Source organism: Anthonomus grandis, chromosome 6 (assembly GCF_022605725.1).
Source record: "Anthonomus grandis grandis chromosome 6, icAntGran1.3, whole genome shotgun sequence".
NCBI lineage: Eukaryota > Metazoa > Arthropoda > Insecta > Coleoptera > Curculionidae > Anthonomus > Anthonomus grandis.
Window position 1 is genome coordinate 34,015,503 of NC_065551.1, and position 13,348 is coordinate 34,028,850.

At 34.2% G+C, this 13,348-nt stretch overlaps 1 protein-coding gene across 1 annotated transcript in view; it reads left to right on the top strand.

The window, feature by feature from the left end:
- LOC126736988 (rho GTPase-activating protein 20-like) overlaps nt 1-13,348 on the top strand; it is a 200,992-nt gene that overhangs the window by 28,607 nt on the left and 159,037 nt on the right. The window contains exon 2 of the mRNA XM_050441645.1: nt 12,641-12,921. Within this exon, the coding sequence (XP_050297602.1) occupies nt 12,706-12,921 (216 nt within the window). The 5' untranslated portion in view covers nt 12,641-12,705. The remainder of the gene's footprint in view (nt 1-12,640; nt 12,922-13,348) is intronic.

Below are 13,348 nucleotides of genomic sequence, written 5' to 3' on the forward strand. Positions count from 1 at the left end.
AAATTATTTTGCTTTGCAACACACCTATCAATAATAGAGAAATATAATTGTGGCAAATCAAACACTATGGATTCAGCAAAGATCTGGTTGCTCGGATAAATTTTATTTTCATTTTTGGAATTACATCCAAGTTTTTAAGATAACAGTCTCTCGTACTTTCCCAACCAACTATTCCGTATTTTAACACAGATTGAACTAGGGCATAATGAATTGTTTTAAGCTTATCGTCTTCGAATATTGTTTGTAAATAAGCAAATCTGGTTACAATTATACTCGTTTAATTATTTTTATAAGTGCTGTACTGTATAAATCCCAATAATTTAAAGTGGTCGCTATGAAGAATGACATTCAAATTTGGCGCCTTACGTGTCGTACTACGCTAGATGGCGACAAAGTATATGTGCATACTCGTGTGGTTTATGCAAAGGATAAACTATAAATAAACTTTCTGTTGTACAATCACTTCTGCTTAAGCTTTTAAAAATAGAAGACTCGCACTCGATATAAAGTGGTCGTTATGGAGAATAACATTTCGTGCCGTACGCGTCGTTTAACGTCTATACTATGCTAGATGGTGGAACCTTAAAAATGGCGCCCCAACTTTTTAATTTAAGGCAGCATTTTAATATTAATCGGACGTTTCGTCTTTAATGCTACATCTTCAACGTCATTAACCCCTGTAACTGTAGCATATAATGACCCTGTATATATAGATTTAAATCAAAGTAGGCCAGTGCGGTCCATCATACTTAACATTAACGTCAAAGTTAATTATAAAAATTTACGCTCCATTCAGTGCGTTAATGAAAAAACATTAGCGAAGTACATACGGCCATAAGCAAAAGTAATAAATTTCTTCCTAAAGAACATGTGCACTTAGTTTCACACCCAATTACCCACTGTATTACGACATGGTTCATATGAAAATGGCGCTTTCCGGTTCATATTCGGACATAATTTAGTTCTTTGAAGAAGGGATTGTCTTTTCGAAAAATGCCCATAACTCAAGAACTATGGAAGTTTGAAAATATACATTAAGATCGCCCATTTGATACGACAAAGGTTAACCAGGATTCTATTAAACTTCGAGGTTCCTTTCGCATCCTAAAGGCGTCATTTGCACTTAAAGAAAGAACCAATAGGAATTGTAACCTTAAATCAAACCCTCAATAGAGTCCCAATAATTTAAGAAAGCCAACTTTCTCGCGCTGAATCAGATTATCTTTGAGGTTCAGTGAAGTTTCATGAATTTCATATTAATGGGGCAATTTCAAAAAAAGTGGAGTATATAATATTATAATCGATCTACAAAGTAAAAATAGATAAAGGGTGTTTTTTTAGAGGCGGAGAACTTGAAATTGAAATTAAACACAAAATATTTTATTGATATGAACGAATTTGCTTTTATATTAAAGAATTTTTTTTGGCATTAATATTTAAAAATGATTTCGGGCATGTGACCCCGACGGCTGGCGCATACGTGGCGTAATCTAGAGATCCAATTTTCACACACTCTTTCCAGTACTGCAGGCTGTATTTCGGCAATCACGCGTCGTATGTTGGCTTCCAAGTGCTCAAGTGTTTCGGGTTTATCAGCGTAGACATGCGACTTAACATAGCCCCGAAGAAAATAATCTAATGGCGTCAAGTCGCACGAACGAGCTGGCCAGTTTACAGGTCCATTGCTTGAAATTATTCGTTGCTCGAATGTCTCTTGCAGTAAATTAATTGTTTGGCGCGCTGTATGGCACGTGGCACCGTCCTGCTGAAACCATATTTCTGCAACGCCTGCAACGGCTTCTAATTGAGGCACAAAAAAGTTAGTTATCATGTTTCTGTATCGCTCACGGTTTACTGTAACGTTCTGACCATCAGCATTTCTGATGACATAAGGACCAATGATTCCACCGGCCCATAAAGCGCACCAAAGGGTTAGTTTTTCTGGATGTAACGGTTTTTCGCCAATAGCTCGTGGATTCTCATCCCCCAAATTCGGCAATTCTGCTTGTTTACATAGCCATTTAACCAAAAGTGTGCTTCATCACTGAACAAAATTTTCATATGAAATCGTGGATCAACAGCAATCTTTCCTTCCGCCCATTCAGCTAATGTACGGCGCAAAAGATGATCCTGGGGTTTCAACTCCTGGACAAGTTGAATTTTATATGCTCGCAATCCGAGATCTTTGCACAAAATTTTCCATAAACTGGATGGACATAAGTTCACTTATTGAGAACGACGACGAGTTGACACATTTGAATCATTATTAACACTATGCTGCACAGCAGCTATCGCTTGTTGCGTGTGCGCTGTACGGCGTCTTACGGGATGCGTATTGTCGACTAGAGTAAAAGTATTGCGAAAACGATCAACAGTTTCTCGAATTAATCTCTCTGAAGGACGATTATGAGCACCATAAAACTCACGTAATGCCCGATGTGTTTCTCGAATAGAACCATGTCTTTCAAAATAAATTTGAACAATATGGAAACGTTGCTCCGGCGTGAGTCTGTTCATGATGAATTGCCAAACCAAACTAATCTAAAAATAACCCAGAATTGTCAGGTCGGCTGTCATAAAATACAGTGTTGCCAAATGAAAGTTCTCCGCCTCTAAAAAAAACACCCTTATATCGTATTCTAAAAAAACAAAAATTGTTCTTATTCCTAAAGACGCTTCTAAAAAATTTGGAATGACAACACCGCAAGCAAAAGCTGATGTCATCTTACGAAATGTCATCTCGTCAAACGGCTCTGTGTTTAGATTCGGCATTTGTGAAGTTTTGTGAAGTTTTTACCATCGTAACTCAAATTTTTCAATTTTTTTCATAATTTGAGTGTCAAAGATTCAAGCTGATCTTTTCACAAGAATTATCATCATAAACGTAAAATAGGGGATCATAGTTTTTTTACCAATTCTTCATAAGCATTTGGCATCATTGCATCAGAGATGTTGCAAACAAACTGCCCATTCAACGTACTGCTCAATTCTACCCTTTTAATGTTCTAAGGAATAAAATTTTCAAGATATTAGATAAAAAGATTACCAAATTGTATTTTGGTTTTAGAAGAACCGTTAATGGTACAAAAAATTTAATTTCACCATTTTGTTTTTTCGATGTTAGGAGAACCGTTGATTGTAGAAACAATCGAATTTAACCACTGTGTTAATTCGAAAAAAAATAGCTCAAAAAGAGTACCATGGCCAATGATTTATTGTGATTTTTGGAAAAGTTTTATCAATCTTCGAAGAAAATGTTTTAATTCATTTTAAAGCATCACTTTCAGTCAAAAAAACACTCCAATCTCATCAATTAAGTTTACGTGACATTCAACGCTTACTATGCAAGGGAACAGAGTATATATTAGTAACTCCTCAACATTTTTTTGTATACTCCTTATATTAAAATGAATAATATTGAGTTTGTTACTTAACCTGCTACCTCTCACTACTTCATCACTAAATTAAAAAAAAAAAATAAAATCTTAACTTAAGAATAACAAAACAGAAAAAAAATTGCTTATAAAGAAGTTGTAGGCTTACCCTAAGTGACCTAAACTGACTCTCTTTAAAAATCTGTTGCCAAATGTTAATTGTTTTTTTATTTAATAATGGCAAACCAAAAGAAAAAGAAAAAACATACCTAATACGGCAAAATTAAATCATAGACACAAAAAAAAATGAATATCTATGCATTGTAATTATTACAAAAAAAAAACAATTTAGAAAAAGAATTATTGAATCTGTATACTAGCCCGAAAAAAGCAACAAACCAAAAATCCGGTTTGTCGCAAAAATTCGCGGATTTCGATACAGAGACGGTTAAAAAGGTCACTGTCACCTCCAAGGACGTCGAGAAGATCCAAAGTTAATTTGGGGATTTGTATGCGGCCCACGCCAGTTAAACCCCATTTTTTTTTGCTCGATTTTATTTATTTTTAGGGGTTTTATTGGTCGTTCATCTTGGTTTCGTCTCATCAGCATTATGAATAGTTTCAGTATGCAGATTCGCTTATTGAGTTTAAATTCCCCATGTTACTAGATCCAAAATATTAGTTGAAAACAAGTCTAATTTCACCTTAGAACATTGAAAGACTCTAATCGGCATATACTCAGGGGCAATGGTGTGTTTTGTTTACAAACATATTTAGCAATTCTCTGTTGTCAAGTTTACAAAAAGTTATTACAATTTTTATTTCTAACGCTTCTAGAAAATGTGGGAGAGCAACACCGCAAGCATATAAGCGAAATGTCATCTTGTCAATGTCAAACAGATTTGTATTTACATATCTGTGTTTTTCCTTTAGTTTCTGGTAAGAAAGCTTAAATTAGAAAAGTTAGAATATCACTACATAAACGTAAAATGAAGTGAAACGTAGAAGGTTCTGATTTTACCCGTCAAAAATCCGATGACATTTAAATCAGTATTTAGAGCTGGTTTTAACCGGTGTTGAGATTTCTATATATAGAGGTGAAAAAACATGTTCATATTCCAGGCAATTGGAGTGTCCTGTCTTAAATTATTTTTAAATATTTTTATAGGAATATTCTTTTTGTCCAAGATTTTATTAGGGATATTATAAGCACCTTCGGTTATATGGAAATTAGGTGATAACTTCGCTATTTCAAATAGAACACCCTATATATTATTGCATTTTTGGATTCTACTTGAAATTCTAAGAAATTTGATGAGTCACATGCCGTACTTCAGACAAACGGTTTTCGAGATATAGTCAGTTAAACATTACGTAATTAAAATGTATAACTGGCCGCCATTTTGTTCTGGATAGCAGTACTTCACAATACCTTGAAAACGGTGTATCATAGGACTCAGTTTTAATTTAAAATGGCGTTCATCTGTCATTTTAAAATCTGCAACTGTCATCTTAACGTCTAAAAATGTTGAATGAATTTGAAAACGGTCAGGCATTTGGATTTTTCACCCTATATATTTCTTTATACTTTCTCAAAAGGCCTTCAAACGTCTCTGATGAATGAAAGTCTATTTAATTATTAATTTGCTTGCTAAATCTTCTTAGACTGTCGTATAATTTAAAGCGAAAATTAATTTTTTTATCCGCGGAATTTCACGAACCACGACTATGACGGTCCTGATAAAAAACTAGAATTATTTTTCTAAAATCCTTCTTCTACCCTTAATACGGTTCTGATTGTAATGCCACCTGTAAAAAGTCCGATGACAGTTGACATTTAAATAATTGGTTAAATGTCACTGTGACAAATGTCGTTGAAATAAAAAACAGGGCCGACTGTAGGTAAGATTTAGAAAAATTTAATTAAAAAATATAAATCAATACAAACCCTCTTAAAATTAAAATTAATTCTTAGGCAATTTTACTTAATATACTTACGTAATTGTTAATGTCTTGTCGCTTAGTACGATCCTGGTTCTAATGTCACCTGTCGAAAATCCGATGACAGTTGACATTTAAATCAGGACCGTAGCTAGACAAAGTATCAAATAATGAATTTTGAAAGTTGAAAACATAAAAATATTAAATATTTCATTTTATTAAATTGTGTGTGATTTTTTTACGGTAAACAAATAATTCCAACTATTTTTTATAGAGTAAAAAAATGTCACATATTGAGATAAAAAATTCGATGACGTTTAAGTTGTGTTTAACTGTCAATGTCATTTTGACATCTGTGCCGCCTGTCAACTTTTGGGCTGTAGCCAAGAGATTCTAAAGTATTTTCTGTATAGTTTGTAGTGGAGCTATAAGTCATGAAGGACTAACTAAGAAGTAAGGACCATAAAAAGGCAAATTCAGGTTTTATTAGTACCATAATCTTAACCATTATTAACACAGACTTTCTGAGGATTCAACTATTAACCTTGATGTAATGGGTTAAATTAGTTCTTTTGGTTAGATCTTCTCTAGGTTTTGCTTACTTTGGCTTCCACATTTGACTCCAGTTTACAGTTCCCATGAGAAATTACGCTTGTCCTTTCAATTCTGAAAAAAATTATGAGGTTGTATTTGAAAAATTCCAGGGTACTACACATTTTCATTCTTCTAAATCCAATGAAACGATCCAGAAGGTTGTACCTAGCCTAGTTTCCGAGATTCTTAGAGATTAATTTTTAGAGAAAAATTGCCGACGTTTCAACCTTTAAATCATCTTCAGAACTAGAACAATAAATTGCATTACATAAATACCTTCACTTTTCTAAGACAAGGTAAACAAACAACCCATGAAAGGTTGCACATATTTTTATTTAATTTTCGTGTTTGTACTCTTCACATTTATTAATAAATTAAGCAAATTACAAGAAGCTTCTAGCCTTATACGAGATTCTATTCATTAATCTCGGTAAGCTTCCAAACAGTTACATCTATCTCCAAATTTAAAATGTTCTTCCTAAATTTGTCAATAACAATATTCACCTTTTTCTTGAAGAAGTGATCGTCAATATGAAAAGTGTATGCACATTTTACGTTATTTATTGTGTGATTAGGATAAATGCTGCTCTTAAAAATAGGAAGATATTTTTACTGCAATGCAGAACTAATAACTTTTTCCTAATCACATAATAAATAACGTACTATAAATTGTGCATACATTCTTCATATTGACGATCACCCCTTCAAAAAAAAGGTGAATATTGTTATTGACAAATTTAGGAAGCACATTTTAAATTTGGAGATATTTATCATGTAAATATTTTTTTACGACGTCACTGGCAGTGATTCCTTATGTCGGCGGCAAGAACAAAGGGATTATACGGCGTTGCCTTGCCATTACATTTTTCAGCAACAATATTTTTTTGTCAAATTAAATGACAAGTTTTTATGACATTACAAAGTATTTTTTTGCAATTCCTACATAAGCCTCATTGCATCAGAGATGTTGCAAGCAAACAAACTGCCCATACTTCCATGCTATGCTACCTTAAGCCTTTCAGAAGAATTTCACCATTGAATTAGTTGGAAAAAATTAGCTGAAAAACAGTACTACGTCAAGGGGTCTATTATGATTTTTATACAAGTTGTTATTATCATTTAAAGAAAAACCATAAATGCCAATAACATTTTCACAGTAAGAGACGACAAAAGAATATCGATTCAGCCATAACGAGAAACGAATAAGTTAGACGTTAATGTTGACGATCATCGTCAACATTATCGTCGGCAAACTTAAAAGGTCATCTTCAACCTGTTCGCCGATTCGCACAGTCGACCTCGACTCTTCGTACTCGTCACAGAACAATTACCCGCTGAAGAAGCTCCTCTCGATCTACTGGTACCACCACTTCTAAGTGTCTAGCAAATATTGTGGTTGTCTTCGCTTCGTATTCTTCGAGCTTTGGGTGCATCGGTACTGTTTTTAGAAAGGAAAACGTATTCGTCTATATACGGCACGTTATTTTATAAAAGAATTAACTTATGAGCATTAGTATCATTATTAGAATCAGCCTATATTAACACACTGTGTAGGTACTTATTAAATTTCTTTCTCCACTATTCCCCCAATTCCTCTTAGATTTTAATGTATCTCAAATAAAGCCGAATCCACGTTGCATATTTGCTCCGTGTTCGTTTAACATTCAAATCAGTCACACAAGTTTCATGTTGTAATTTATGCTTCGGTGTGCGACGTCTCGGATTCATTGTGATGCCACACTGGGCACGTGTCTGATTTGAATTTCTAACGCGATCAAAGGGGGGTCGAGGTACCTCGCATTCCATCTGGTACCAGTGTCATAACACGATTAAAATGAAGAAATTCGGCTTGGAAGTTAAAAAGATTGATTGATTGATAATATTTCTGGCAATAAAATGTTCATATATTTTAATTTCAAGATGATCCAAGGCATATTAGAGACGTGAGATGAGGTAGAAACTCAAATAATCGACTTTTGACCCCCTTTTTGGCATGAAAACCTATCTGAGACCCAGGAATCATTGACGATCGTAATGAATTGATGGTTCACGTCTGTGATTGGTTTAATTACATACGAAAAGTGACATTTTAAGATGATTCAAGGCATATTAGAGAAGTGAGATGAGGTAGAAATTCAAATAATCGACTTTTGACCCCCTTTTTGGCATGAAAACCCATTTGGGACCCAGGAATCATTGACGGTCGTAATAAATTGATCCTTTACGTCTGTAGTTGGTTTAATTTCATACAAAAAGTAACATTTCAAGATAATCCAAGGCATATTAGAGACGTGAGATGAGGTGGAAACTCAAATAATCGACTTTTGACCCCCTTTTTGGCATGAAAACCCATTTGAGACCCAGGAATCATTGACGATCGTAATGAATTGATGCTTTACGTCTGTAATTGGCTCAATTACATACAAAAAGTAGCATTTCAAGATGATCCACGGCATATTAGAGACGTGAGATTAGGTAAAAACTCAAATAATCGACTTTTGACCCACTTTTTGACATTAAAACCCATTTGAGACCCAGGAATCATTGACGATCGTAATGAATTGATCCTTTACGTCTGTAGTTGGTTTAATTTCATACAAAAAGTAACATTTCAAGATGATCCAAGGCATATTAGAGACGTGAGATGAGGTAGAAACTCAAATAATCGACTTTTGAGCCCCTTTTTGGCATGAAAACCCATTTGGGACCCAGGAATCATTGATGATCATAATGAATTGATACTTTACGTCTGTAGTCGGTTCAATTACATCCAAAAAGTAACATTTCAAGATGATCCAAGGCATATTAGAGACGTGAGATGAGGTAGAAACTCAAATAATCGACTTTTGACCCCCTTTTTGGCATGAAAACCCATTTGAGACCCAGGAATCATTGACGATCGTAATGAATTGATGCTTTACGTCTGTAATCGGTTCAATTGCATACAAAAAGTAACATTTCAAGATGATCGAAGGCATATTAGAGACGTGAGATGAGGTAGAAACTCAATAATCGACTTTTGACCCTCTTTTTGGCATGAAAACCCATTTGAGACCCAGGAATCATTGACGATCGTAATGAGTTGATGTTTTACGTCTGTAGTCGGGTCAATTACATACAAAAAGTAACATTTCAAGATGATCCACGACATATTAGAGACGTGAAATGAGGTAGAAACTCAAATAATCGACTTTTGACCCCCTTTTTGGCATTAAAACCCATTTGAGACCCAGGAATCATTGACGATCGTAATAAATTCATGCTTTACGCCTGTAGTCGATTCAATTACATACAAAAAGTATTATTTCAAGATGATCCAATGCATATTAGAGACGTGAAATGAGGTAGAAACTCAAATAATCGACTTTTGACCCCCTTTTTGGCATTAAAACCCATTTGAGACCCAGGAATCATTGACGATCGTAATAAATTCATGCTTTACGCCTGTAGTCGATTCAATTACATACAAAAAGTAATATTTCAAGATGATCCAATGCATATTAGAGACGTGAGATGAGGTAGAAACTCAAATAATCGACTTTTGACCCCCTTTTTAACATGAAAACCCATTTAAGACCCAGGAATCATTGACGATCGTAATGAATTGATGCTTTACGTCTGTAATCGGTTCAATTACGTACAAAAAGTAACATTTCAAGATGATCGAAAGGCATATTAGAGACGTGAGATGAGGTAGAAACTCAAATAATCGACTTTTGAGCCCCTTTTTGGCATGAAAACCCATTTGAGACACAGGAATCATTGACGATCATAATAAATTGATGCTTTACGTCTGTGATTGGCTCAATTACATACAAAAAGTAGCATTTCAAGATGATCCACGGCATATTAGAGACGTGAGATGAGGTAGAAACTCAAATAATCGACTTTTGACCCCCTTTTTGGCATTAAAACCCATTTGAGACCCAGGAATCATTGACGATCGTAATTAATTGATGCTTTACGTCTGTAGTTGGTTCAATTTCATACAAAAAGTAACATCTCAAGATGATCTAAGGCATATTAGGGACGTGAAATGAGGTAGAAACTCAAATAATCGACTTTTGACCCCCTTTTTGGCATGAAAACCCATTTGGGACCCAGGAATCATTGACGATCGTAATGAGTTGATGCTTTACGTCTGTAATTGTTTCAATTACTTACAAAAAGTATCATTTCAAGATGATCCAAGGCATATTAGAGACGTGAGATGAGGTAGAAACTCAAATAATCAACTTTTGACCCCCTTTTTGGCATGAAAACCCATTTGAGACCCAGGAATCATTGACGATCGTAATTAATTGATGCTTTACGTCTGTAGTTGGTTCAATTTCTTACAAAAAGTAGCATCTCAAGATGATCCAAGGCATATTAGAGACGTGAAATGAGGTAGAAACTCAAATAATCGACTTTTGACCCCCTTTTTGGCATGAAAACCCATTTGAGACCCAGGAATCATTGACGATCGTAATGAATTGATGCTTTACGTCTGTAGTCGGTTCAATTACATACAAAAAGTAACATTTCAAGATGATCCAACGCATATTACAGACGTGAAATGAGGTAGAAACTCAAATAATCGACTTTTGACCCCTTTTTTGGCATGAAAATCCATTTGAGACCCAGGAATCATTGACGATCGTAATGAATTGATGCTTTACGTCTTTGTTTGGCCTAATTACATACAAAAACTAACATTTCAAGATGATCCAACGCATATTAGAGACGTGAGATGAGGTAGAAACTCAAATAATCGACTTTTGACCCCCTTTTTGGCATTAAAACCCATTTGAGACCCAGGAATCATTGACGATCGTAATTAATTGATGCTTTACGTCTGTAGTTGGTTCAATTTCATACAAAAAGTAACATCTCAAGATGATCGAAGGCATATTAGAGACGTGAGATGAGGTAGAAACTCAAATAATCGACTTTTGAACCCCTTTTTGGCATGAAAACCTATCTGAGACCCAGGAATCTTTAACAAAATTCTCTGTAAGTCTTTTATTGTTTTAGTCACGAAAATCATTTGAGTGTTACTGGCTAGTAAAAACTAGAGGTTCATTTCATGTCTCTACATATTTTCTGAGAAATTATTAGCTTTTGAGATATAGTCCAAAATGGAGTCCGGCAATTGAAAAAAATATTGGCCTTTGACAAAATTGATTGTAAGTCTTTTATTATTTTAGTCACGGAAGTCATTTGAGTATTTCTGGCTAGCAAAAAACTAGAGGTTCATTTCATGTCTCTATAAATTTTCTAAGAAATTGTTAATTTTTGAGATATTTGCAAAAATGGAGTCCGACAGTTGAAAAAAAATTGTTCTGTAACAAAATAGGTTGTAACATATTAATTATGTTAGTTAGGAAGAAGATTTAAACAGCGTTGGTTAGGGACAGGTTAAAGGTTGTTTTTATGTCTTAATAAATTTTTTGAGACATTATTAGTTTTTGAGATATGTGCCAAAATGGCGTCCGACAATTGAAAAAAATATTAGCCCTTAACAAAATTGGCTATAACTCCTTTACTATTTTAGCTAGGAAAGTGATTCGAATGGCCTTAGATAGAGAAAGATTGAATGTTCTTTTAAGGCTTCACGAAGTTTCTCAAAAAGTATTAATTTTTAAGATATATTTCAAAATGGCGCCTGTCAGTTGAAAAAAATATTGTCCTTCAACAAAATTGGTTGTAACTTTTTTATTGTGTTAGTTAGGGAGGTAATTTAAATGACGTTGGATAGGGAAATATTAGGGGTTCCTTTTATCTCTCTATAAATTTTCTGAGAAATTATTGGTTTTTAAGAAATCTTCTAAAATGTCACCCAAGAAAAAAAATTTAATTCTACTTCATCGATACTTGGTAGTTAATAGATTAAAAAGAATCTTCTTCTTTTCTTGTTTACAGATGTCAAAATTCTTCTGCTTCTTCTTTTTTGATGCTTTGTAGTTAGTGGGTGAGAAAAAGTCATCTTTTCTTGTTTATAGATGTTAAAATAGTTCAGGATCATCAGGAAAATTTCTAATTAATTTGTTTTCTACTTCTTCTTTTCTTATACTTAATGGGCTAAAGAGAGTGTTCTTCTTGGTTAAAAACATTTGCTTTTTTGAGCAATTTTACAAAAGGCAGAATTCTTCTGCTTCTTTTTTTTTTGGTACTTGGTAGTTAAATGATGGGTTAAAAAAAGGTATTCTTCTTCTTATCTTGAACCACAGATGTCGAAATAATCCAGGGTCGTAGCAAATTTTTAATTAAAAAACAAAACAGCAAACAGTCTTAGCTAGTTAATCTCAGTTTAATTAATTACAAAGTAATAAAAATTTAAAGCTGATTTACCAAAAAAAACAATATATATATACGCACAAACAATTAAAAAAACGGTACAGCTAAGCCCCTGGTGCTCTACTTAACTTCAATAAAATGACAGATAAACAACCGATCTTATGTCACTTAAATGACAAGTGACAACTTCAGAAGTGTCAATCAGAGGCATCGTACTCAACTTATTAATGTCATTAGTCGATCAAGTGACAGATAAACAACCACTCATCTAAGTGACAATCATAATGAATTGAAGCTTCACGTCTGTAATCTTGCAATTTTAAGATGATCATGACATTTATAATGCAAAATGCTCATATTTCTTAAAACAAGCAAGTTAGAGATGTGAAATTTGGAAGCTTCTTAATTAACTGCACTAACTTGAAATTAAAACATTTTTTTTTTACTTCTAGACATACGATAATGTCCACCCTAGCGGCGCCTTAAACAGCTACGTCCTATAAAAACGTTCAAAAAAATGTTCGAGAACTTTTTTGATCGTATAACGAGTCCTAACTCGAGAAGGAGGAGCACTTACCATTGTCCGGAAGTGCATTCGGATCCTGAGGACTGTGAGCCGGCCATCACTCCTTCTAGGAAACCACGACTTTTGGAAAGAAGGAAGAAAGGCAGAGGGATTACTTCTGGATTAAGGCAAGCCAGAAGTTTGGGCAGACTTGATGGATTAAAAGAGGTAAGTGCTCTTTTTGTCATTTTATAAGACCAAATTTGGACGTTCTTAGATGTTGTGTTCACATTATCGACTTCCTTTAGATCATCAAAAAAAAAAGATGTTTTTGTTACGATTAGATACTCATTTTTTAAATTCTTTATTAGCAGTAAAATAACGATACTTCCTGCAAAGATAAGGTCTTATAGTAGTAAGTACTGTCGAGTAAGCATTTCCATTCATAAATCTAACATTACGGCGTTGAAATCGAGTGGGGTTTATCTTGGCAGGATGTCCTTGGGAGCCATGGGAACTTCCGTTACGCTTCGTGAATGTAAATGGGAAAAATGATTAAAAATGTTGTTCTGCAGGATGGTGTGACACCCTGTACATAGGAGACCCTTTTATTAATAAATAAATACACGCGTACATTAAAAGAGAATACGAAAAA